This window comes from Nycticebus coucang, chromosome 5 (genome assembly GCF_027406575.1).
Source record: "Nycticebus coucang isolate mNycCou1 chromosome 5, mNycCou1.pri, whole genome shotgun sequence".
NCBI lineage: Eukaryota > Metazoa > Chordata > Mammalia > Primates > Lorisidae > Nycticebus > Nycticebus coucang.
The window spans coordinates 134,444,243-134,471,866 of record NC_069784.1 but is presented as its reverse complement, the minus strand read 5'-3'; the positions used below and the strand labels follow the sequence as shown (position 1 = coordinate 134,471,866).

Sequence of the window (27,624 nt, the reverse complement as noted above, 5' to 3'; positions counted from 1 at the left end):
AGCTACTCGGAAGACTGAGAAAAGAGGGTAATTTGAGCCCAAGGTTTGAGGTTGCTGTGAGCTATGACACTCTGGCACTCTACCCAGGGCCACACAGGGAGACTCTGTCTCAAAAAAAAAAAAAAAAAAAAAAAAAGGAAGAGGATGGAGAAGGAATGTCCCCAACAGAGAAACCATTTCATCAACATCCCCAACAGAGAAACCATTTCATCAACGTCCCCAACAGAGAAACCATTTCATCAACATCTCCAACAGAGAAACCATTTCATCATTGTTTCTCTGACCCTTTGGAGGACAAATAGTTAAAATAAATACTAATGGGTCATTTATGGACTAGAAATTTTATTCCCCACAGGATCTCATGGAATGCTGACATTCTCGCGGATCTCCTAGGAGGGAGGAAAGGAGATAAACACAGCGGTGTCGTCTATAGGACAAGATGCTAAACTCTGGGCCACACAGTCTGAGGACGGCAGCTTCCAGCAGGTGAGAGGCAGAGCCCGCCCTGGGCAGTGCTGAATAAAGATGCTGAGAAAGTCGCATAAAGGTCTGCCATGAAGAAACCATTCATCTCCTCCAAGCTGTGGCCACCCTCTCATTAGCCCCTGCCACGTCTCCTCCCAGGAATGACACAGGGACATTCTCAGGAGGACAGGGTAAGGGGGGCAGGGACCTGCATCTGACTGCAGGTGAGTAAACAACTCAGCACTCCGCGGGAGGGGAGGGGTCTTCAAAAACACAATCACCCTCATGACCTCAGGAATTAAGCTCTGTTCCTGAAAATTCATATGCAGTCAAAGGATTTCAGCACAGACTTCCATTTCATATGGGTGCATGACATCTAGCATTTCCAAAAAGGCAAAGGAAACCAGGAGACACTCCTATCCGTGGCCAAATGTTTCTCTTCACCACCTGAGATGATGCTCTGGCACATGGTTGGTTAGATTGTAACATCTGCCAATGTTTCGGTAGAGGTGTGATGACATGAAAAGCTTTCAAGCTGCAAGCAAAAAGAACTTCTTAAATTTACATTCAACATTTTTTAACACCTAGCAGTTTTTGCACATGATAGAACTCTGAGTGTATGTGTGTGCACGTGCATGCACTTTACATAACAGAAATATATATTTTTGTCTGCCACTTAAAGGAGTGAGGTGAGACTGATGTTTATTAAACGTCAACAATATGCTAGGGCCGGGTAGGGTGGCTCATGCCCATAATCCTAGCACTCTGGGAGGCTGAGGTGAGTGGATCACTTGAACTCAGGAGTGCCAGACCAGCCTAAGCAAGAGTGAGCCCGTCTCTACTAAAAATAGAAAAACTAGCCGAGCATTGTGGCAGGCCCCTAAAGTCCCAGCTACTCGGGAGGCTGAGGCAAGAGGATTGCTCAAGCCCAAGAGTCTGAGGTTGCTGTGAGCTGTGATGATGCCATGGCACTCTACCCAGGACAACAGAGTGAGATTCTGTCTCAAAAGACAAACAAAAACCCCTAAACGTGCCAGGTGCTTTGCAAACCTTGTCTTCTCATGTCACCGACACCACAGCTCTGGGAGGGATGGGTTATTGCTGTGATACTTTAAAAGTGAGGAATGAGCCTTCAAGAGGTTAAACCCCTTGCCCAGTGTCACACAAGGCAGTCACTCTTGCTCTTCTCACTACAGTATCCCCCAAATTTCAATGAATACATGGGTTACCTTTTCCTGTACACATCTGTAAATCTTCCTCTTAGAGGCGTTTTTATGGTTTGTGATAAAATGCTGCCAGAGCGCTGAGAAGAACAGAAAGAGTTTTTGCTAAGTCCAGAAATGACAGCGGCCGGGCAGGTATTTAGCATTTCCAGGAGACACCGTACAAGAGCACACGCTCATGGTTCATAGTATTTTATGCGTATGGGATAGGGTGTCCTTCTGTATCATATTTGGGAGATACTGAAATTATATTCCAAGCACAAATGAAAGATGGTCTGTGCCCCACCGTTTTTATTTGAGATTTCTCTCTGCAATCCTTAGACGACCGTCTCAAGTGAGACAGCGTTACAGTTGTCTTCCTGGCGCCTCGGCTGTGTCTCATCTTTGAAAGCCCGGGTCAGAACCACTTTTAGAGACTCCTTGAACCGCTTCTTCTTACTACTGCCCACAAAGAAATAAATGAAAGGGTTGGCGCTGCTGTTGATAGTGGAGAAGAGGAGGGAGATGTGGTGCAGGCTCCCGAATGCCGACCAGTACTCGTAGTACAGCAGGTAGAGGAGCCTCATGGGCATGGCGAAAATGAGGAAGATGATGATGGTGGCTATGATCACTAGGTACAGCTTTGAGGAATGGGGCGTCCATGTGTTCTTCCGGATCTTCACCACCAGGATGGTGCTGGAAGCCACCATGAGTGGGGTGAAGACCAGGAAGCTCAGAACGGCTATAAAGATGATGACTGCCCTGCAGTCACTTTGAGAGTGGCTCTCTTCTCCACTGTTGATGCACATGGCATGTTCCATCGTGGTCACCAAGCAAGAAAGTGCCCACAGGAGGGCACAGACACATGCTGACTGGTGCTTGGGGCGGTGGCAGCGGTACCAGATGGGGTACAGGACCGACAGGCACCTCTCCACACTAATGGCCGTCAGCAGGTACAGGCCTGCATTGTAGCCAAACAGGAACGTCACCGATAAGGTGACAGTTGTGTAGTAGTGGCCAGAGGAGATCTCATAATCTAAAGCGTAGTCAATAGACAGGATGAAGATGCAAAAGAGTAAGGAGATGTCGGCGATGGCCAAGTGGGTGATGTAGACGGTAAAGGGGTTTCTCCTCATGCGGAAGCAGAGGAACCAGAGCAGAATCCCGTTCTCCACAAAGCCCAGTGGGGAGACGCTCATGATCACCCAGTGCACGGCGGGGACCTGCCGGCGTGCGCCCCCCACAGAGGCGTTCCCGGGGGTGGAGGCGTTCATGCCAAAGGATGTCAGGTTCCCCCCGTCCGTGAGGAGGCCTCAGAGAGGGGCTCTTCAGCTAATTCTCTGTAAATAAGTCAGAAACAAAAAACCATGAAAACTGGTGAATTGGAATAAAAGGGAAAATTTTAGCTATAGCTCACAACCTTCGTGATATAAAAAGAAAAGTTTAGCAGACCGTACAATTCCTTCCTCGCAATGATAAGATTAGACCTTTCTTGGAGAGAGACCTGATTCCATGACCTTTCCTGGTCTCCAGTGGCTCTGCAGTCTGCATTATTATCTGCCTGGGGCTCAAGGCCAAAGGAGGTGGTGGAGCTGGAGGCAGAGGCCCCGGGGCAGGACCTGTCACCACTCCTGGCCTGGGCTCTCTGAATGAGTGGTTGGTTTTTTTTTTTGTTTGTTTGTTTTGTTTTGTTTTTTAGAGATAGAGTCTCACTTTGTTGCCCTTGGTAGAGTGCTTGGCGTCACAGCTCACAGCAACCTCCAGCTCATGGGCTTAGGTGATTCTCTTGCCTCAGCCTCCCAATTAGCTGGGACTACAGGCACCTGCCACAGTGTCTGGCTATCTTTTGTTGCAGTTTGGCCAGGGGCGGGTTTGAACCCACTACCCTGCTCAGTATATGGGGCCAGTGCCCTACTCACTGAGCCACAGGCACTGCCCAAACTGTACATTTTCTTTTCTTTTTTTTTTTTTTTTGTAGAGACAGAGTCTCACTTTATTGCCCTAGGTAGAGTGCCATGGCGTCACACAGCTCACAGCAACCTCCAGCTCCTGAGTTTAGGCAATTCTCTGTCTCAGCCTCCCGAGTAGCTGGGACTACAGGTGCCTGCCACAACACAGGCTATTTTTTTGTTGCAGGTCGGCTGGGGCTGGGTTTGAACCTGCCACCTCAGTATATGGGGCCAGCGCCCTACCCACTGAGCCACAGGCACCACCCTCTGATTGGGTGTTTTGAAAGGCATTTCATGCCCTGTCCCTCCAGTCCTTGTCTGATTACATTAAAATTTGATGACAAAATACATATTGGACAATATTGATACTGTCATCTTTTTTTTTTAAGACAGAGTCTCACTATGTCCCCTATGGTAGAGTGCCATAGTGTCATAGCTCATAGTAACCTTAAACTCTTGGACTTAAGCAATTCTCTTGCCTCAGCCTTTCAAGTAGCTGGGACTATAGGCACCCACCACGATAATAAGAATAAGGCATTGTCCCATGTTTTTTGAACTTTGTCCTTAGGAAGTTGATCAAAAGAGTATTTTTTTTTATATAAATACTTTTTTTTTTTAATGTATTGCTTTTTATTTATTTATTTATTTATTTATTTATTTATTTTTGGTAGAGACAGAGTCTCACTTTATGGCCCTCGGTAGAGTGCCGTGGCCTCCCACAGCTCACAGCAACCTCCAACTCCTGGGCTTAGACGATTCTCTTGCCTCAGCCTCCCGAGTAGCTGGGACTACAGGCACCCGCCACAACGCCCGGCTATTTTTTGGTTGCAGTTTGGCTGGGGCCGGGTTTGAACCCACCACCCTCAGTATATGGGGCCGGCGCCCTACCAACTGAGCCACAGGCGCCGCCCATGATCAAAAGAGTATTTTTAATAAGTAGGTATCTGCCTTTTCCTCAAAAGCTCTCTTGAAGCAGAATAGTTACAACTGTGTCAATGTGCAGCACTTGAACCTCCCATAACATTAAGTCAGCAGAACGCTGCATGGGCAGGGCCTGAGTTTTGATCTGAGCACAGCTGTGTCTGGGCCTTGGACTAGCAGGTGGGATGGGAGCTACCTTCCCAGGGATGTGACTCAGGTGCCCAGGAGGTCCCCCCTCCACTGCCCACTCCCACTTCGCTCAGCGCTTCTGATGCTACTCTGGACGCCACTCCCACTGCGGCAGGTTCTCCTTCCATTTCACAATTAGATGACATGGACCAGACACCCTTAAGAACCACCAGGGACCACAGTGCTGAGACTAACCAAAGACCTGCCGCAGACACCAGGTGGTGTGGGAGTCTGCAGCTGCAGCGGCCACGGTCCCCAAACCCGCCCTGCCACCAGGTGTCAGCGGCAGGTGCTGCTCTGGGTGCGGGCTGTGACAGTGAATAAGACAGAGTGCCGGCCCCTAGGAGCCCATGTCCCAGCGGGAAGGCAATCGATCAATAACTGAATGGAAATAACAGCAACGACAGATAGGTAGATGTGAGGTCGTAAGTGCTATGGAAAAAGTAAAGCACAGTTAGAAGGAAAGGCGCCTGAGGATGTGGGGCCTCTATTGCTCAGACAGTGACGGGAAAGGCCTTGCTAACGAGGTCACACTGGGGCAAAGGCAGGAAGGCAGTGTGAGACCTGCGGGACAAAGCTCTTCATGTCCTGCGGGGAGCAGGAATATTCCAGGCAGAAGGAACAGCAAGTTCAAGGGTCCAGAGCGGGAGCCAGAAGGTGTTTGTCAAGAACAGCAGGCCTCAGTTGGTCTTTGGTGGGCAGAGCCAATAAGTGCCTCACCCGCTGTTGTAAGGATTTTGATCTATTCCCTTAAAGTTAAATGGGGAACCACTGGAGGGTTCTGGGAGGAGAAAGACATGATTCACTGGTTGGGACTGAGGACTCGCTAATGGCCTTTGCGTTCAGATTAGACTCTCTCTTGGCCGCAGCAGGAAGGTGCCAGGTGGGAGGAGAATGGTTTAATTTAGATGCCCACCAGGTTGTGGGGGAGACAGCAAGACCTGGCAGGAGCCGGGGTGCAGCTGGAGATGCTCACTTATGGAGGAGACGTGAGTTTTGGTAGAAAGAGAGCAAATGTTGAGTCACTTGCTGAATGGACCAGGTGCAGGTGCCGCAGGGGAAGGGAGGCGCGTGGAACTTCGGAAGCCGTGCAGCAGCCAGCCGGGAGTCCAGACAGTGTCAGGATTGCAGCAGTAGTGGGCCGGGGTACAGATGTGGGTGCTGCATGCAAACGGGTGGAATCTAAGATCACGGGCTAGATGGGAATGCCTATGAAACACGAGTGATTTAAACAGACAAGGAGGCTCAAGGACCAAGCCTTAGAGCACTTCAAAGGAGAAAGGAGCAAAGGACGCTAAGAAGGACCTGGCAGAGAGGCAGGAGGACAGCTGAGGGGGGGTGGCATCTGGGCTAAATTCCACCGATAGCACAAGTGAGGAGAGAGCTGGAACTTGACCATGAGATAGGATTGTTGCAACCTTTGCAAGGGCACTTTCAGTAGAAGGGAAAAAAGGAACGGGCTCAGAAGAAGTGGGAGGAGAGGTAAGTGGAGACAGTGAGTGTAGATGACCGTCCTACGGGTGGTAGGGTAGGGTTAAGGCAGAGCTGACAAGCAGATAGGAATTACCTAGTAGAGAGAAAAGCATGGTTGCTCAGGAAGCAGGGGTGTGGAGGGAGGGGAGCGGGAAGAACAGTCTGCAGGACAGAAAGCAGAGGAGAGGGCACCAGACTGCCCCGCACTGCCTGGCAGAAACACAAGGCGAAGTGCTCCCGGCAGCGCCGTCAGAGAAAGTAAAAAGAAATGGTGAAATTCATTTTAATAATTCATTTATTTAGCCTACTATCACTTCAACATGTAATCAATATGAAAGTATGAAGGAGGTATTTACGTTCTTTTCTTGCCATCGAGTCCTTGGGGCTCAGCGTGTCTCCCTTGGGGCGTCACCCTGCAGCCTCCCCGAGTTCCCTCTTCAATAGCCACACTGGACTCATGGCTCCCGTGTTGGACAGCACAGGTTTCGAGCCATCATAACACTGAAATAGCTTATACAAGGAAGGCAAGTGTTTTCAGTCTTTAATAACAAGCCTAAAGCAAAGACTAGAGAGATAAAATCAAGACTTACTGAGACTTTTTGAGAAAATTGACAAGAACGTCTTTGTGACTCAGGCCCATGCCCTCGGATGGGGAAAGTGTTTCAGCATAGAAAGCCCGATCAGTTTTCTTTCAAAATCAAACCAAAGTACCAAACTCTGTAGTTAAAGGGATTTCTTCTTTTTAAAATTGTTCCCTCTGGCTTGGCGCCTGTGGCTCAAGCGGCTGGGGCGCCAGCCACATACACCTGAGCTGGAGGGTTCGAATCCAGCCCAGGCCAACCAAACAAGGATGGCTGCAACCAGAAAATAGCCGGGCCTTGTGGTAGGCGCCTGTAGTCCCAGCTACTTGGTAGGTGGAGGCAGGAGAATCACTTGAGCCCAGGAGTTGGAGGTTGCTGTGAGCTGTGATGCCACAGCACTCCCTAGGGCGATAGCTTGAGGCTCTATCTCAAAAAAAAAAAAAAAAAATTGTTCCCTCTGTTCTCCTAGTAAAATGTAGGTGCAAGTGACAGAACTAAGTGGGAAGGAAAAGAAAATACACAAGGCACAGCTCTCTGTGTGGTTTTGCAGAGAAGCTGGAGAGACCTGTGCTTGATTCCAATGCAGCCACCAGAAGAAAGGAGACATGCCCTCAGTACACAGCGGGAGGCAGTGTCTCAGGGTCTCCCCAGTGGCCTTGCAGGGTTACATCTTGAAAGTTTGTTTGCTGAGGGAAGGCAAGAAAGCAGAGCAACAGGACCAAGGCACAGAGGCAGGAGGGCCCCGGATGTTCTTGATGGGACTTGGGGACACTTGGGGGTCTTGGGCAGAGGTTTGACTTATAAGGAAATGAGCAGCTAGACAGAAGCGCGAAAGCCATTGGCCTGATCCTATAGACTGTGCTCACTGACTTTAGTGCCTAAAAGACCACCTGGGATGGCTTATCCAAAAATCCCAGGGTTTCACTGTTCCAGAAAGCAGGGGATGAGACCCTCAAGCCTGAATTTTCACAGCCCAGGGGGTTCTGGTTGGGCAGGCCATGGTCCACAGTTTGAAAAGCACTGCCAATTTGCACAAGGAAGCCACAAAGGTTTTCATGGCCTGAGACATGACCCGAACTGTGTTTTAGAAATGTCAGCCTGAGGCCAGGTGCACTGGCTCATACTTATAATCCCAGCACTCTGGGAGGCCGAGGCAGGTGGATCACCTGAGCTGAGAAGTTTGAGACCATCAACTTCACAGCAAGAGCGAGACTCCATCTCTAATAAAAATAGAAAAACTACCTGGGCGTTGTGGTAGGTGCCTATAGATCCAGCTACTTGGGAGGCTGAAGTAAGAGGATTACTTGAGCCCAAGAGTTTGAGGTTGCTGTGAGCTGTGACACCACAGCACTGTACCAAAGAGAGCACTGCCAAGGAGAGACTTGGTCTCAAAAAAAAAATAGAAAGGTCAGTCTGGCCGTGGTCTCCTTGCTATGGCTGGATGGAGAAGCTCTGAACAGAGCAAGGAAGCCGGTAGGGGGCTGTTGAAACAGTCCTGGTGAGAAATAACCAACATAGTCATGAAAGGAGAGAATGATTCCAGGCACATTTCAGAATCAGGCTTCAGTGGATGGAGATCTCCATTTGATGAGGCCGTGTAGGAAACTTCCACCACCTGAGGTCAGGATGGCAAGGAACAGTGATTGGGAGGTTAAGGGGCAGAGAGCTCAGTAGGTGGTGCCCTGAGAAAGAAGGACCTCAAGGACACACTCCAGGGCAGGTTCCAGGGGTCCACCTTGGGCTGTTCCCTGCTCCCAAGGGTCCAGATCTTTTAAAAAGCAGAACTTCATAAAATGAGGAGTGATGGACACGCATATGAAATCTCCAGAACACTGTTGGTTACTGGGCACACGCCTGGTTATAAATTTCAAATGCAGAAGACCAAGCCAAGGACTGCTCTTCCCTTTGTGTTCCCATGTTTCTGGCCTAGGCTCTTGGGCCGAATACCCTGTTCTCCTTGTCCCCTGCTCCATTTTATCCTTCCCAGGCTCTTAAGCTGCTATCCCTTCATTTTCCAATACTCTCTCTGCCCACTCTGCTGTTACTCATTAATTGCCTCCAAAGCCATGACATTGCTCTTTGTAGTGCAATTAAAATTCCATCTCTCCCACTGTTACAGACTGAATTGTGCCTCCTTCCAAATTTCTATGTTGTAGCTCTAGCCCACAACATGCCTGCATTTTGGTGATAGGGCCTTTGAAGAGGTAATCAAGGTGACATGAGGTCCTAAAGGTGCGACAATAGACTAGCACCCGTATAGGAAGAGGGAGAGACTCCAGAAATCTCTCCCTCCACCGGCACAGAGGAAAGACGATGTGAAGACACAGGAGAAGGCTTTCTGCACACCAGGAGGGGAGTACTCACTAGACCAACCTTGAAGGCACCTTGATCTTGGGCTTCTGGCCCCCAGTGCTAGAAGAAAATAAATTTCTGTTGTACAGGCCACCCAGGCTTTCGTATTTTGTTATGGCAGCCCTACCAGGATAACACACTAGACCAAAACCTCCTAGAAAACAGGACTTAATTTTATTCATGGCTGAATCGTTGGCACTTGCACACAGTAGGCTTTCAATAAATACTTCAAAAAATAAAGCTCATCAGCTTGGTGCCTGTAGCTCAGAGGTTAGGGCACTGGCCACATACACCGGGGCTAGCGGTTCGAGCCCAGCCTGGGCCAGCTAAAAACAACAATGACAACTTCAACAACAACAACAACAACAAAAAAAAAAAAAACAGCCAAGCATTGTGGTGGGAGCCTGTAGTCCCAGCTACTTGGGAAGCTGAGGCAAGAAAATCGCTTAAGCCCAAGAGTTTGAGGTTGCTGTGAGCTATGACGCCACAGTACTCTACTGAGGGTGACAAAATGAGACTCTGTCAAGAAAGAGAAAGAAAGAAAAAGAGAGAGAGAAAAAGGAAGGAAGGAAGGGAGGGAGGGAGGGAGGAAGGAAGGAAGGAAGGAAGGAAGGAAGGAAGGAAGGAAGGAAGGCAGGCAGGCTCATCATAACCATCCTGGGAACACATTCTGCTTACCCATAAGAGAAAGCTGCTGCTTTAAGCTCAGGGCATCATAATTGGTGAAAGCAGTTCTCTAGTGGTTAGAGCGTAACTCATCAATCACACACAGTGTGTAGGTGGATTTTGATCATGATATGATCCAGATGCAAATAAAAAATCCCATAAAAATGGATGCTCATTCAAAACTCATCACAGCCTTTCAAATTGTTTTATTACAGTGGGCTTTTACTTAAATTAACACATTGCAAAAAATCACATTTCAGTCTTACCCAACCAAACTAAAATCCCGTAAGTGAGAGCCCCATGCCAGCCCCTTCCTCCTCCAGCCCCTTTGCCACTGATCTTAGTCTTCGTCTGTCAGTGGATGGCTGACTGGGATATCTGAGGTTCGGAAGGGTGAAGAGGGTGGCTGGGTAATTGCTGCTGACAAAACAGGCTAGCTCAGAATAGTCTAATTTGGGCTCCACAATTTTTCCCCAACCACAGAATGGAGACCACACCACTGAGTTCTCCAAAGCCGTGGAAGCCAGGGAAGCATCTGGCCACATGATGAATCAGTAGGACAACTTGTCTCCACTTGTCTCCCTGTCACCCAGTTTTAGGACAGGAGTCTGTCTGTCCAGTGCAGGAATGCTGGTTTACCTGGCAGTGACAGTCTGGGGTGGAAGGACAGCTCATCCTCACAGCCTTCTGCAGCCCCCGGAGCTGTCAGTGACACAGCAGTGGAAACCTCAGTTGGGGAATCAGTAGGAAGAGCGCTGAGGAGGTGACGGCATTGTTACTGGGAAGCATTGGCAGCATCGCAGAGCACCTTCCCCTCCTTTCTTGCTTCTCATGAAAGAAGTTTCTAGAAGGAAAGAAATGAGTTAGAGCACAAGAATACCGTGGTGTAGGGCTGTCGCGTCCACAGCCTTTTCCCTTCCATGTTAGCTTGGGAGGCTCAGCAGCTTTACAGTCAGCTTGGGAGGCTAATGAGGAAGACATCATCGCTCCCATTTTATAGGCGAAACCCTGGGGATTAATGACTAAGGGCATTGCCTTTCACAAGCCCACGGGGCTCCCGCAGGCCCATGGTCTCCACTGTGCAGCCTGCTCCTTGGTCCCCAGGGTCTGCTGAGCCCAAAAGCTCAAATGGGTCCTAATCACACAGCCATCCGGGCAGAAATCCACGTCTCCTGACTTCTAACCAAAAGCCAAGGCAGGATCCCACTCAAGAAAAGCAACAGAAAAATTAGTTCAGCAACCTCAGTGCGACCAAGCTCCCTCATTTTACAGATCAATGACCAGGAGCAGGAGGGCCTGGGAGATGGGCAGGGGCAGCTGGCTTGCGGAGCCCTGTGGCTGAGCCGCCTGCTCTCACCCCCAGCCCCCCCACTTTGCCCTGGGGCCTGATCCTATTTTTAAGATGTTACCTTTTATAGTCTTTCTATGCTTAAGTGTTCCGATCTAGTCTGCCTCTAAAGCTTTCCTATTTAAGGAATTGGAGCCACCATATTCCCTGACACTATAGGAGATGCTGTTTCCATAAGACTTGTTTAGTTTCAGGACGTGATTTTACCAGTGGTCAGAGCAGGGCCACCAAGTGCTCTCTCCACTATGAAGCAAACCGCTCCCACCAGCTCATCCACAGAAAAATGTTCACCCTATTGTATTGTCTATTTAATCTTAACACAATATGGGAATCTTTTTAAATTTTTTATTGCCTTTTTTTCTAATTTTACAACAAAATGGGTTAATTAAAAAAAACTTGGAAAATTTGCATATAAAACCATTACTAAAAATTAACTAATATTTGGGACATTCTCTGTCTTTATTCAATGTGTTATACATACTCTTTTTTTAAGTCAATATTGCTTTTTTTTTCCCCTACGTAGAGTGTCATGGTATCATCATAGCTCTCAGCAGCCTCAAACTCCTAGATTCAAGTGATTCTCCTGCCTCAGCTTCTCAATCAGCTGGCACGACAGGTACCCACCCACAATGCCGAGCTAATTTTTATCTATTTTTTAGTAGAGATAGGGTTTCCCTCTTGTTCAGGCTGGTCTCAAATTCCTGAGCTCAAGGGATCCTCCTACATCAGCCTCCCTTTTAGACGTGAGCCACTAAACCCGGCCCAAGTTGTAAGCATTTTTTCATGTCAGCATAAACTCAAAAACATGACTTTACTATCGCTATCTGGATGTGCCTTTAATTACTTTAATTAATTCCCTAGCTCTGAACATACCAGTTACTTCTGATTTTTCATCATTATTTAAAAAAACAAAAAACAGTATGCAAATTTTGTGCACATCTCTAATTCTTTTCCGTGGCATATTTCTAAAAATGGAATAGCTGGATCAAAGGGTATAAATATTTTTCAAGATTTAAATGTGTATTAACAAACTATCTTCTAAAGTAACCATACCATCTATACTGACATCAACAGAACAGGAATTATTTTTTCTAAGGCACATATATACTTCTTACATTTCCATTTTTTTTAATCCCCGAATTTGATGAGTGATAAAAAGGTACCTTGTTTTACTTTGCACTTATCTGGTAGCTAATGAGGTTGGACAGTCACTTGCCTTCTTTTTTAATGGATGATTTCTTTACATTCTTTGTTCACTTCTTTTATTTGGTTGCAAAAATTGTTTGTAAATATAACACTTCACCATATATGTTTCAAATTGTCTTCCCTCAGAAACTAGAGTGTCTTATAAAAGACATCAAAAAATGCTGTTTTGACTTGGCACCCATAGCTCAGTGGTTAGGGCGCCGGCCACATACGCCCAGGCTGGCGAATGTGAACCCGGCCTGGCTCAGTGGTTAGGGCGCCGGCTACATACATTGGGGCTGGCGGATTTGAACCTGGCCTGGGCCTGCTAAACAACAATGATAACTACAACAAAAACAATAGCCGGGCATTGTGGTGGGCGCCTATAGTCCCAGCTACTTGGGAGGCTGAGGCAAGAGAATCGCTTAAGCCCAAGACTTTGAGGTTGCTGTGAGCAGTGATGCCATGGCATTCTACCGAGGGGGACAAACTAAGATGCTGTCTTACAAAAAAAAAAAAAAAAAATCCCGCTTTGAGCTTTCTCTCTTTTTTTTACAGTTTTTGGTCAGGGCTGGGTTTGAACCCACCACCTCCAGTATATGGGGCTGGCACCCTACTCCTTTAGCCACAGGTGCTACCCTGAGCTTTCTTAAAAGCATTTCCTTATTAAAGTCTGACAGTCCTCTGTTGATCACAGAAGATTAAATCTTGAACAAATCATATGGATGTTGTAAACCACCCCCTTGTTTTATAGGTGAGGAAATTAACTGACAAACTAGCCCAAGGTCGTGTAAATTTAGTTAGCACAAAGGCAGCACCAGAGCCTGAATGCTCAGCTCCAAGTTGGCGCTATTCTCCACCCGCACTCACATACCAGCCCACTGTCAACGGTTCATTTATGTGTGAAGCTCTCGTACCTATTCATGTGGCTATTAAGAGCTTTAGGGACATTTTATAATGGCATTTAAGTCACCGGAAGCAGCTACAACAATCAACTTGATTGTCAGTAATGATCTTTTTTTTTGTAGAGACAGAGTCTTACCCTATGGCCCTCGGTAGAGTGCTATGGGCTCACACAGCTCACAGCAACCTCCAACTCCTGGGCTTAAGTGATTCTCTTGCCTCAGCCTCCCAAGTAGCTGGGACTACAGGCGCCCGCCACAACGCCCGGCTATTTTTTGGTTGCAGTTTGGCCGGGGCTGGGTTTGAACCCGCCACCCTTGGTATATGGGGCCTGCGCCCTACCGACTGAGCCATAGGCGCCGCCCGTCAGTAATGATCTTTATTAAAAGCCTCAAAAGACAGACTTTTTATTTATCAAAGGATGGATCTTATTTATTAAAGGATGGTTATTTATTTATTTAGAAAGACAGTCACTCTATCCTACAGACTAGAGGGCAGTGACATCATCATAGCTCCCTGCATTGTCGAACTCCTGGGCTCAACGGATAATCCTGCATCAGCCTCCCAAGTAGCTGGGACTGTAGGTGTGTGCCATCACACCCTGCTGAATCTTTAGTTTTTGTAGAGATGTGGTCTCACTCTTGCTCAAGCTGGTCTTGATCTTCCTGCCTCACACTCCAAAAGTGCCAGGATTACAGGTGTAAGCCACCACACCCGGGCTGATACCCAATGCCAAACCCATAACAAAAATGACAGTGACAACAACAAATAGGGATGAGTTGTTTCCAGAAATACTGTCTCTGTTCCCAGTTTCCTCTGTGAGACAAGAGACTCACATCTATCACCATCATCAACAAACACTTCTGTTGACAAGGGACACCAGGCTTCATCCTTGTAGATAATGATAACTGATGTCTGAGGGGGAAATTCAGGCATGTCCTTCCTTCAGAACAAAGAAAATTGAGTTGTTCCACTCCCCAGCACAGCACTGTCAGCCACGTCCTCCAAAAGGGAGTCAGATGTTATCTCACCCTCTGCCTTCTCTCCCCAACACACAAGTGCTGTTACAGAACCACACTCACTTCCCCTGGATTCCACTCTGAGATGAGGCTGGAGCCTAGACACACTTTCTCCCCCCACTTCCCTCCTGCCTTCCGCAGGTCTTTCTCTGTCTCCTTTGCTGGGTCTCTTCTTATACAGCCTTTGGGCCTCTGTGTTCCACCAGGTCCCATTCTTATCCCTCTTCCCTCCTAGCTCTATAGACTCTCCTTGGTATTCTTGTCCAACCCCACCAACTATCACCACATACTGATGAAATACAAATTCACAGCTCTAGCTCAGACGATTCCAGAATCTCAGACCCATATAACCAACAGCGCTGGGCGTCTGCAGCTGGTTCTCTCATGTGGGGCACCACCCTAGATGCTCCAGAGCAGAAATTCAGGCTTCCCTAGTATTCCATGCTTCCTTCAACATGCCTCATCTTCCAAGACAGAAAACTGAGCATCTTACCAGGTGTCAGTCTTATATCTCCCCTGCACCAGTCCCTGGAATCAGCCATTTCTCCAAGAAGCCCTGATTCCTTTTAGGAGAGAATGATATTTAGAAACCACAATCTAGGCTCTAAGTGTGCTCACTGCTGTTACGGTGTCACCGCTCACAATGCCTTTCAGTGGGAGGGCTGAGGAATCTATGTATATAAACACATGTAGGCACAGCCATACCCACACACTGACAGCCGTATTTCCATAGCTTTCTCTATATTGAAGTATATACAAGGTGGCCATAAAGTTAGCCACCCTGAGTATATAAACCCATGAATTGATACCAATATCTCCAATGTTTTTTTTTGTTGTTGTTTATTTGTTTGTTTTTTGAGACAGAGTCTCATTCTGTTGCCTTGAGTGGAGTGCTATCATGTCATGGCTCACAACAACCTCAAACTCTTGGGTTTGAGCAGTCTTCTTGCCTCAACCTCCCGAGTAGCTGGGACTACAGATGCCCTCCAAGCACCCAGCTAGTTTTCCTATTACGAGATCTCGTGCTTGCTCAGGCTGGTCTTGAACCCCTGAGCTCAGGCAATCCACCCATCTCAGATCCCAGAGTGCTAAGATTACAGTTGCAGCCACTGTGCCCGGCCAACACCTCCAATTTTGATCCAACACTACTGAGCTCAGGTTTTCCTCCTTTCCATGTTTGTAACTCCCTCCTTTGGTAGAAAGGAACCTGGTTTCCATTGTCCGCAATAAGTTAGTATTTACTATTCTCCCCTTTGTACGTGAGCAATCCCTATGTGTGCCACAGCCCTTCCCCCACCCCACACAGCTGCCCTCCTCACTTTGTTGGGTTCGTTCCTTCTCTGTCAGGCCACGGCTGACACCAGCTCCTGTCCTGAGACACTCCTCACCCAGCAGGAGCTCCGACACCCAGCTCCAGGTCCAATCCCCCCACGCAGATGCCCTTCTGCCCTGTTGGCGCTGACATCCCTGCCATTCACCACTGCCACTGCCCCTCCCTGCCGGGCTGTGGTGCCAGCTTCTCCTACAAGGACCTTGGGCAGGCTGACCACAGCAGAGGGTAGAACTAAGCACCACCGCCCCACCACAAAAATCGAGACAACTTTAGGAAGTATCACATCTAAATGCAAAAGGCATTTTGAGAAGAAGGGGTTTAATGTTGTTCAAGTTACAATGCAGAGGCCCTTTCCATTCTGCCCGTGCACAGCCGCTGGGCCCAGCAGCTGCACTTGTAATCAAACTGGCCACTAGAGGCAAGTTCTCCCAGGCAGCTCAGCCACTCTGAACATCAGCTCCTGTGTGTAATCGGCATTTTAATGCACTTTTGAAAGCCTAGGGTGTAAGGAAAGCTAGAGATTGAAGAGCATTTTGCCAGTGTGAGTCTCGTGGAAATGCCAAACTGAGATAACGAATCAGCAAGCAGGGAAAACAAACATGGTGGTTTCCATAGACATGCAAGGATGTGGGCCGTGCACAGCGCAGGTCCCAGGTCTGCCCGAGACTGCCAGCTACAACCACCTCTCAGTGGAAGTGACGGGGACAGACGGACAGGGAAGCTGATGGAAAAACAAGGAGAATCAGAGACGGCCAGAGTTCTAAATGCCGTGCGTTCATGCGTGTCCAGGTGTCCTCTGCAGACCTAAGGAGCAAACAGCCCCTTCCACTTCCTTTTCAGTGGAACACAATGCTCCCAAGGCCCAGATTCCCAACTTATCACATCACTTTCAAGAGAAAGAAAGAAAGGAGATAGAGATAAAGAGAGAAAAGAAAAGAAAAGCCAGCACAATTCAGGTTTGAGGGGTGGGTCATCGGAAACCTCCTCTAGTTTCCAGGCAACCCAAAAACAGCCTGACCCTCCGGCTTGTGGACGCAGAGAAAAGGGCAAATCCTGCGTGTGTGTGTGTGTGTGTGTGTGTGTGTGTGTGTGTACACTCATAGTAACCTGGACAAACAGAAACCCATTTGTGAGACGGAATTTCCATGGCAGGGAAGGGCGCTGACAAGAATGTGCAGGGCAGGAACATCTGTCCTGGTCTTAAATGCCTCATTCCCGTCTTCCTAACACTGGGGCCGTCTACACAGAGAAGTGGGGGCTTCTTGCTCCCTTGCCAAACGTGCAGTGGGTCTCAAAGTGGGGGAGGGGATTTTGTCCCCTAGGGGATGTTTGGCATGTCTGGACATATTTTTGGTTGTCACAACTCAGAGGAGTTTGCTGTTTTGGTATCTGGTGGGCAGAGGCCAGGGACACTGCTGACCATCCTGCCACACACAGGACAGTCCCCACAACCAAGAACTACCTAGCCCCAAATGCCAGTGGTGCCGAGGCTGAGAACCCTGCTCTGTGACCACCTTACTGCTGCACACACAATCATCAAGCAATCCCCTGTCCACTCTCTCACCAAATGTCCTGGCTGAGAAATATTGGCCATGACTGAGCAGAACATTCCTTTTAATAGACATTTTGTCACCCGTGGGCTATATGACTTTATAAGCAACAGAAGCTAATATTGATGCTGAGGTCTGCAAAGGAAAGGCAAAGAAACACCAACCCAGCTTGCCTCTGGCCATGCCCAACTGCTCCTTGTCAAGTGATTTCTCAAGAGTAATCAATGCAGCCACAACCTTCTCAAACGTCAACTTCTTTATCATTCATAAGATCTAATTAAGCAGCCTTAAAAACCTCCAAGTTCTCCATCGGACCAGACCTGTGATTCTCCTTCCAACTGCCCCCCATCATGAGTTCGAAAAGGAAAAACTACAGCAGAAGTTTTAACCCCAAAGTCAAAAAGCAATGTCTGAGAACAGTTAACTCAGCAAAGAAACAAATTTTCCAAAACAAAGGCAGAAGTATTTGCTGACCGACACTGACAGTGAACATCTAACTCACTGTAAAAATCCACCGGCGCAGAGTTACCCAGGAGGTAGTTTTTACAAGAGGGAAAATCTTACTCTGGTTGTCAGGGTCAGTTGAACAATTACAAACTTGAGTGGCGACTCACTAGTGTCATTCGCTCAGGAAGGGTCGGACGTGACCACAGGGAGGCTGCCCCTCGGCATCTGGGGTGCCCATGCCCTGCCTCAGGGTCTCCAGCATCTCCACGGGTGGCTTCAGGCTGCCGTCTCTGAAGAAATCAGAGCTGCTCTCCCACTGCTGAAAATATGTGCAATGTGCCAAGCAGATGGTCCCACGCTTATCAGCAGAAGCTGTGCTTCCAACGGCATCGCTCCATGACATACTTAAGTGAAAATCTTCATGCTGGTTCAGGGTAGGGTGGATGAGCTGTTGATAATGCAGGGTGGCCGACCACCTTAAACCATGAGGGCCAGCCAGGGCAAAGGAGAGTGAGGACCCAGAGAAATGCTATATGGAAGGACAGAATCATACGTGTATTGGAGACACAGAACCTGCTCGGATTCCCAGCTCAGCCTATGACTGGTCATGTGACCTCTGCCAAGCTCTTAGAGATGCATATAGAGACCTGCGCTGCAGGAGACACACAGCTACACACTGTAATGAAATATTTGGCCCTTCCTGCACCCCGTTTTCAGAGAGTATCATGCCCAGCTCAGTGCATAAGGCTGTGTGATGGGATGGAGAGAAAGGGCCCAGGGGCTGGGTTCGGGGCTGGGGGACAGTGGGCATCACTAGCAGTGTCCCAGCTGCTTTTCAGCCTGGTTCGGAGGCTCCTCCTGAGAACATCGTTGATGTTAGATGCAGACTGTCACCCACACAGTCAGGAACACGGGATCAGACTACTTTTCCCTGACCCTTGTTCCCTGTTTTCCAAAGGACCCACTGTAAAGACCCAAAGACGGAGCAGACTTCTGGATCGTCTGGGTCTCAGGTAGCCGAGCCCTCTGGAGAAGACCCAGCCCCTGCTCATGGGACTGTTTCCTCTTGTTGAAAGGGATTCCTTCTCAGTCACTGTGTCAAAGCACTAAAGAGACCCTTGGGACCAATGACATCAAGACAGGCGAGAAGGCGATTTCAGAGTCTGTGGGAAAGCAGACTTGGGAACCTCCAGATGAAGCTTTTCTTGCACTGTTTTCCTAAGCAGTGAGACCACAGCCACAGGCAGAGCCAGACCACTCCTGGGGGACACTCGGCCAGCATGCGTCCTCTGCTGGGAAGGAGAAAGGGGCAGAAATGGCAGACCCTAAAACTAGCCAGCACCTGCTTGGACAGGCAAGTGCCCGGCTGCAAACCAACAGCCCCGCGAGCTCTGCCCGGGACGTGGGGGAGCGATGCCATTACCTGCTTTGATGTTCCCGGGGAGGAGAAGGTCAGCCTCCTGGAGAACTTTAGTTTCCCAGAGAACAGTCCCAGGCTGAAATGGAACAGTCCCAGGGACCATCTAAATCAAACTGCAAGGCAGGGAAGAAGGGGCGTCCTGTACAAAGTCATCAGACTCCCGGAAGCAAATGCAATTAGGAAAGAAATAACAAGCTGCCTAAGACGGCGCCACGGTCCCCGTTGGGATGGAGGTGACCCTGAAGAAAAAGAGGGAGGAGATGGGCTGGGACAGAAAGCGCCTCTCTGCTGCTCTGCTCCATACCCACTGCTCTCACAGAGGCGACCAGATCTCATGAACAGTATGCCCCGTCCCTATGGGTGCCACAAACCCCTGAGCAGGGTGACCAACATCATTATTTAAATCAACAGAACAGAGGCCTGGACAATCTGCTTTTCCCAGCTCGTAGCGCAACAGAGAAGTCTATCTCCACTGGCAGAGGACCACACATTGTCCAGTTTAGAAACTGATAATGGTCACAAGCAAATGAAGAGTGAGCGGCCAGGAAGCCGGAGTGGCCAGACGGTTTCTAGGCTGGTGGGCAGCCAAGGGGAGCCCCGAGAGGACAGCTTTCTCTTCCCCCAGATTGAGTGGGTGTTGGGAGGTGCCAATTGTTTTGTAGCTAATTGGCACTACGAAAAAAGCAGAAACTCTTGCAGATGGAGCTACAGTTTCATTTGTGGTAGATAATGATTTATAGAGAAAATACAGCAACTCACTATAAAAATAAAACTGCTTGCATTTAAGCCACAAATAGGTTGACTATTTCTGTGCTTGGTTTGTCTTTGTGAGTAATCATTCTTCTCCTGAGAGGTGGGGGAAAGCTGAAGGGGAAGAAGGTGCATAGAGGACAGGGACAGAGCCAGCGGAGCCCAGGGAAAAGAAAGTTATGTGGCTCCCAGCTCCTGGTGCGGAAGTTCTAGCTTTCCCTCTGTGAGACAGATCACACCTGCAGAGCTCCCTACAAACACACCATTTCTCTTTCTCCCATCAAACAGCAGAGAACTGTGGGGATGGGGGTGGGGTGCAGGGGAAAGGCTTTTGAGGACCAAGGAAGGAGGAAGCTTAGGTGCCCAAAAGGCCATACTGTGGGCAGCGATGCAGAAGGAACAGACCCCAGGAGTGGTAGAATTTTCCTTTCTTCCACCAGGGTCTCCCCTCTAGTTCCAAACCCTCTCCATGCCATGGGGTCTTCACTCAGTGCTGAACTCGGGGAAGTCTAGTCAATTCAGTCACATCCTGAAATATATTCCTCATTGACAGGGAACTCTGCTTTGCCCTAAGCGCTGAGCCTACACTATGCCTCATGGCCAATGGTCATCACGTGGCTCACAAAGCCCAGCATTCACTCAGACAGGAGGGTCAGGAGAGCCAAGGGTTGGGCTGCTTCTACCAAGAGAAGACAGCTCTGGAGTTAGGAATGGAAACAAACAGCTGGCCGGCACTAACCTGGTGCCAATTGTCTCAGCTCCCCATTTGGAAGCAAAATGACTTCAGGTATGCTAGAAATTTGGATGTACAAACTTGACCAGGGTGACGAGTGCTTCTTTATCCCAGCCTCTTGATTGACAGGGTCTCAGAGCAGGACTGGTCCTGCCCTTTGCCCTTTAGTGCTGCGAAGAGTGTTTAGATCTCACTGGCCAGATAAAAGCCCAAGATAAAACCCTGAGAACAGAACTCTGTCAAATTGATCTGATCGCCTGTGCTGCAGGGAATCTTCTCCAGGCTTCTGCTACCAACACTGACCTGGAATTGGTTGGGTCTCTCCAGAGAAGTGATCTTCATTTTTAGCACCTTTTTTGGGGGTGGGGAAGAGGGAGACAGAGTCTCATTATGTCACCCTCGGTAGAGTACCTTGGTGTCACTGCTCAGAGCAACCTCAAACTCTTGGTCTTAAGCGATTCTCTTGCCTCAGCCTCTCAAGTAGCTGGGACTACATAGGCGCCTGCCACAACTCCTGGCTATTTTTTGTTGTTGTTGTTGGAGTTTTTATTGTTGTTTAGCTGACCCGGGCAGAGTTCGAACTGCCAGCCTCGTTGTATGTGGCTGGCGCCACAATCATTGTGCTCCGGGCCCCGGGCCTTCAGCACACATTCTTAAACATCAAATCTGAAAGAAAGACACAGCGTCTTCTCCCCACCATGTTTATTTTTCTCCAGAGAGACAGACCCAGTAGTGGTGTACATGAGAACACTAAGGAAGGGAGAAGCCAAGAGGCAGGAAAGGAGGGAAGCAGGGCCGGGCGCAGCGGCTCACACCTGTCATCCTGCACTCTGGGAGGCCCGGGTGGGAAGATCCTTTGAGCTCAAGAGTTCAAGGCCAGCCTGAGCAAGAGCAAGACTGTCTCTACTAAAAATAGAAAAACTAGCCAGGCATTGTGGTAGGTGCCTATAATCCCAGCTACTCAGGAGACTGAGGCAGGAGGACTGCTTGAGCCCAGTAGTTTGAGGTTGCTGTGACCTAGGCTGATGCCATGATTCTGTAGCCTATGTGACAGAGTAAGACTCTGTCTCCAAAAAAATAAAGTATCATAGCTAAGCTCACTCATTGAAATCTTCACACATCTTCCCTTTAGTGGCTAAGGAAAGTAATTTTTTTAACTATACTACAAAATATGTATATATTACACTTATATACACTCATATAATATCAAATCAAAATGCCTTCTTTATAAACTATGAGAAGAAATAAAATCCTATAGTTTATTGACATTTTTCCAACAATTTCAAATTATGTGCTAAAATTACATGATGTTTCCTGAGCCCCTAATTTCTTCTCCCACTGCCCCCACCCAAATTACAACTAAAGTAGCTTATTTTATCTGCTGCAAGTCTTTTGTTTGGGGAGTAAGATGGGTTAAAAATCAGTTACAAATAAAATGATTTGACATAGGCCTAAAGCATCATAGCATTCTGGTAATGTAACCCAGCTAAACCCCATCACACTTCCCAAAACTGCTTCTGGATTCTGCTGCCCCATTTATGTTCCCACTGGGGAGGGTATCAAATAAATAGCTCGATATATGGAGAGCTCATGTAAATTGATAAGAAAAAGGAACAGGAAGACCCCACATAGAAAAAGGACATGGAAATATCCAACCTCACTATTAGCCTAATAAAAGCAAATTTTAAAAATATATTTATCTTTTACACCTACTGAGTTGGCAAACATTTAAAAATTAAAACAGTGTTGGAAAGGGTGCTATAAGGCAGATAGTCACATATCTTGTTGCTACAAATATTAATTAATAAAAATTTCTAGGCTCGGTACCCATAGCACAGTTGTTACAGCACCAGCCACATGCACCAAAAGTGGTAGGTTCGAACCTGGCCCGGGCCAGCTAAACAACTACAACAACAACAACAAAAATAGCCAGGTGCTGTGGCGGGCCTGGGAGGCTGAGGCAAGAGAATCGCTTAAGCCCAAGAGTTTGAGATTGCTGTGAGCTGTGACACCATAGCATTCTACTGAAGGCGACATAGTGAGACTCTGTCTCCAAAAAAAACAAAAAATTTTTTTTTCTAGTAAACAAGTTGGCCTGTCCTGGGCCCTAGTGAGGTGGTCATGCATACAGACCAATGTCAGAAGTTTAATAAATGAAAGTTTCCTTATCCTCAGAACCAGTACCTAATCTGCTGCCCAGATACTTTGCCCTTTAGATTCCTTACCTAGGTTTAATGCTCTTCCTCGTCCAAACATCATGAAAAAAAATCCAGTTAAGAGAAAGAGTATTTTTGGAGTATTGCCTTGGGCCATGGAGCTTATCCGTTTCTCTAGCTGTTCTAAATATTACCCTGGATGCAGCCTGCATACTTGGCCAGCATCATTTTGGCCCTTCATAAAACTGTAATTGCTCTGTTATCCATTGAAGATATTTATCAGCCAGGCTGTACCAAAGAGAGACACAGAAAGATCAAAGCCATGTTCACAGGGGTTGGCTAACACTGTTCTCCCTCTACCTACAAAGTTTCCTCTTGGCAGTTTCTGCATCTGGAGTAGCTGAGTGTCCCTGAGCAGCAGCCTATTTGTACATGTCGATGGAATGCTATAAATCGGGTAATTGGGGCATGTGTTTTCTCTCTTCCTACTAGGAAGCCTGAAGAGACATAAGTGACCTGTCTTTGCAAATGTACTATTTGGCTACTTAAAAGAAAAAATGTTTGACATTTCTAATTTAGTCAGAGGTCAATCTGAGCACCATAAATTTGTGCTCATTGTCCTTTCTCTGCCAATTATCATGTCTTTTCACCTATAATACTGGTAAAGATATAGAAAAAAACATGTTACCTCCAAGTGATAGTGACTTGCATGTTGGGACTACTACACATAGCTAACTCACATAGCAGTGACTCTGAATCCTGGCAGAAAGGATTTCGCTGAATTCTTTAATAGCACTTAAGACATTTTATTAGATATTAAAAGGCTGAGGCAGGAGGATCACTTGGGCCCAAAAGTTTGAGGTTGCAGTGAGCTATGACAATGCCACCACACTCTAGCTGGGACAACAGAGCAAGACCCCATCTGAAAAAAATAAAAAAATAAATCCAGCTTGGTGCCTGTGGCGCAAGTGGCTAAGGTGCCAGCCACATACAACAGAGCTAGCAGGTTTGAATCCAGGCTGGGCCCGCCAAACAACAATGATGGCTGCAACAACAACAACAACAAAAAATAGCCGGGCATTGTGGCAGGTGCCTGTAGTCCCAGCTACTTGGGAGGTTGAGGCAAGAGAATCCCTTAAGCCCTGGAATTGGAGGTTGCTGTGAGCTGTGATGCCACAGCACTCTACCCAGGGTGACAGCTTGAGACTCTGTCTCAAAAATAAATAAATCCTACTAGAATTACTTGTGTAAGTGTTTTCCTCACAAAAATTGGCTTTTTTGAGGCAGAAGCCATGCGTCACTTATTTTAGTATTGACTGAGCCAAAGAATAAGTTGAATAAATCAATTATGTCTAGAACTGGTATTGCAATTTTTTTAAAATTTTTTTTGTGCAGTTTTTGGCTGGGGTGGGGTTTGAACCCGCCACCTCCAGCATATGGGGCCAGCGCCCTACTCCTTTGAGCCACAGGCGCCACCCTCACAATTTTATTTTTTTAAAGACAGTTTCACTCTGTTACCCAGGCTAGAGTGCTGTGAGCTAGGTTGACATCACCTACCTCACAGCAACCTCAAACTCCTGGGTTCAAGTGATCCTCCTGCTTCAGCTCCTAAGTAGCTGAGATTACATGTGCCTGCCACAATGCCTGGCTAATTTTTCCTATTTTTTTAGTAGAGATGGAGGTCTCACTTTTGCTCAGGCTGGTCTTGAACTCTTGAGCTCAAGGGAGCTTCCTACTTTAGCCTCCCAGACTGCTAGAATTACAGAGGTGAGCCACCGGGCCTGGCCATGGTATCACAATTTTAAATATTGGTTATTTTATTCTTGTCTCTCAAGTGTTAGTCTAATTCCTCCAATTAGACTATAAGTCATTTGGGGAAAGAACTACATTGGTTCTTTCCTAAGTGGCTTCATACAGTGCTGAGAACACAGTAGGGGCAGAATAGATATTTTGTTGAACAATCTAGCTCTGCTGCTCATAGCTAGCACTTAGCAAAAACTTTGCCTAAATAAGCACAAGGACCCTGTATCAGTCCAGGCTCTTGACTGAATGCAACAGAAACAGACACTAACTTAGCTGAGTAGAAAGGGGATTTATTAAAAAGATAGTATCTAGCTCACAGAACCTCTAGTAGGACAAAAAAAAAAAAAAATGCGGGCTGTTAAATTAGAATTCCAAAAACCACAGTATGAGCTAAAATTGTGTAGAATAATTAGCTCTGTCAAGATGCTGCTGCCGCCACTGTCAGCCAAGATGACTCAGAGGCACCCTGACTTTCACTGTCCCCTGCACCAGTGCATTGCTAGCACGGGTCTTGCTGCTTTGAGACCCAGTCTTTCCGATGTCACAACTCCTTCAGAAAGAGCATTATCTGTGTCCCTACTCCTCCTTGGCAGCAGAAGCCGAGGCAAAGTCAAGATCAGACATTTCTGGCTAGCTGTGCCAAGGTTAAATGCCTATGGCCCACAGGAAAGGAAGCTAGGAAAGTGGGACTCTCATAAGATGGGGAATTTCCTCAACATAGGAGGGGTTCAAGGTGGCCAAAAGAAGAGATGAAGATCCACTTCAGGATCTTGTAAGGCCTCTATGGCCCCATCCTATTCCACATCACAGATTAGTAAATGTTCCAAACTCTCAACTACTGCCTTAGAATGATGAAGTGGGGCTCCTGCCCTGAGCCCACACTTTAAAGCCCCCTGTGGCCTTTCATCATATCCTGCCATAGGATCAAAGTCCTGGCTTTTAAGTGACCCTCTGGCTACCCAGGATCCTGCTATTTAGGGCAAAATATCTCAGACTCTGTTTCCAGGGCCTTCACAGGCCCAGTCCCTAGGTCTGTCCTTCTGAGGCTAAGGCATGCTGTCACCCCATAGACCCCTGGGCTGTGGTGGCCAAGTTGGAGCTATTTGCAATGGGTGTGCATGGAACTTGAATATGTTCGCAGGGGTATCCGGTGCAAATGATGCCCCTCATGGTGAAGGACAGAGCAAAATTCAGGAAAAGAAGAGAGCTGGACCACAGGCCATAGGACAGCTCTATGGCTATATTCTTGCACAAAATTCCAAGGATTCCATGAATTCTAAACTTGAACTTGTCCCTTCAGTTGTTACAAAAGTATATTTGTTAAAAAATAAAATGCCTAAGAATAAATTTAAGTAAGGGTGTGAAAGATCTCTACATGGAAAACTATAAATACTGATGAAAACAATTTAAGAGCATACAAACGAGTGGAAAGACGTCCAATGTTCGTGGATTGGAAGAATTAATTTTCAAAATTGGCCAAAGTATTAAAAGTAATCTACAGGTTCAACACAATCCCTGTCAAAATACCAATGACATTCTTCACAGAAACAGAAAAAAATCCTAAAATTCTATAGAATCACAAAAGACCACACATAGCCAAAGTAACCTAGAGCAAAAAGAATAAAGCTAGAGGCATCACACTACTAGACTTCAAAATATACAAAGGTATATTAATAAAAACAGGATGATAAATATATCAAATAAGGTGACACACACACACACACAAATCTACCATGGTATTGGCATAAAACAGATCGATCAATGGAACAGAGCAGAGAACCCAAAAATAAATCCATATATTTACAGCCAACTGTTTTTTTGTTTTTTGTTTTTTTTTAGCAGAGGTACCTAGAACATTCATTGGGGAAAGAACATTATCTTCAGTAAGTAGATGCAGAAGAATAAAACTAGAGTCCTATCTCTCACTTGTGTGAAACTGCAAATAAATGAAACACTTAAATGCAAGACCCCACACTATGGAACTACTAGAAGAAAACATTAGGGGACCTTGGTCTGGGAAAATACTTTAAGAAATATCCTTAAAAGTACAGACAGCAAAAGCAAAAATAGACAAATGGGATAATATCGAACTTAAAAGCTTCTTCATGGCAAGGGAAACCATCAACAAAGAGACAACCAGTATAATGGGAGGAAATATTTGCAGTCTATCCATCCGACAAGGGAATTATATCGAGAATATGCAAGGAACTTAAACAACTGAACAGCAAAAAACCAAATAGCCAAATTAGAAAAATGAACAAGTTGAATAGACATCTCAGAAGAAAACATACAAATAACCAAGAGATATATGGAAAAAATGCTCAACATCACTAATCATCAGGAAAATGCAAATTAAACCCACAATAAGATACCATCTCAGCCCAGTTAGAATGACTATTACCAAAAAAACAAAAAAATTATAATAATAAATGCTGCTAAGGATGGGGAGAACGGGGAACTCTTACACAGTTTTGGTGGGAATATAAGTTAGTACAGCCATTATGGAAAACAGCATGGAGGGTCCTCAAAAAACTACAAATAGAACTACCGTATGACCCAGTGATCCCACTACCGGGTGTGTATCCAAAGGAAAGGAAATCAATGTGCCAAAAGGCATCTGCACTCCCATGTTTATGATATTCACAAGAGCCAAGATCCAGAATCAACCTAAGCATCCCTCAATGGGTAGATGAACGGATAAAGAAAATGTGGTATATATACACAAATGAAATACCGTTTGGCCATAAAAAGCAAAATTCTATCATTTGTGGCAATGTGGAGGAGTTTAGAAGACATTATGTTAAGTGAAATGAGCCAGGCACGGAAAGATAAATTCCACATGTCCTCACTCGTACGTGGAAGCTGAAAAGGTTGATCCCATAGAAGAAGAGAGTAGAAGAGAGGTTACTAGAGGCTGCAGTGAGAGTAGGGGGTAGCCAGAGGTTGGTTAAGAGATAGAAAAGTATAGCTGGGCTGGGCACAGTGGCTCACGCCTGTAATACCAGAGCTCTGGAGGCTGAGGCAGTAGGACCCCTTGAGCTCAGGAGTTCAAGACCAGCCTGAGCAACAGCAAGACCCTCATCTCTACAAAAATTAGCCGAGTGTTGCAATGGGCACCTGTAGTCCCAGCTACTTAGGAGGCTGACGCAAGAGGATGGCCTCAAACCAGGAGTCTGAGG

At 47.0% G+C, this 27,624-nt stretch overlaps 1 protein-coding gene across 4 annotated transcripts in view; it reads right to left on the bottom strand.

Annotated features, from left to right (window-relative positions):
* Positions 1–345: 345 nt before the first annotated feature.
* The window catches only part of LOC128586054 (proto-oncogene Mas), a 45,616-nt gene continuing 18,337 nt past the window's right edge, over positions 346–27,624 (bottom strand). Inside the window, exons 1-4 of one of the 4 annotated variants that reach the window (XM_053591581.1) lie at positions 17,751–17,886; positions 10,438–10,642; positions 1,695–3,007; positions 346–1,000 (exon numbers count right to left, since the gene is read on the bottom strand). In XM_053591581.1, coding sequence (XP_053447556.1) covers positions 2,006–2,941 — 936 coding nt within the window. In that variant the 5' untranslated portion in view covers positions 2,942–3,007; positions 10,438–10,642; positions 17,751–17,886 and the 3' untranslated portion in view covers positions 346–1,000; positions 1,695–2,005. Of the gene's footprint in view, positions 1,001–1,694; positions 3,008–10,437; positions 10,643–11,039; positions 11,167–17,700; positions 17,887–27,624 lie in introns of those variants that run through there. The other 3 variants (XM_053591580.1, XM_053591579.1, XM_053591582.1) reach the window with 3 other exon arrangements.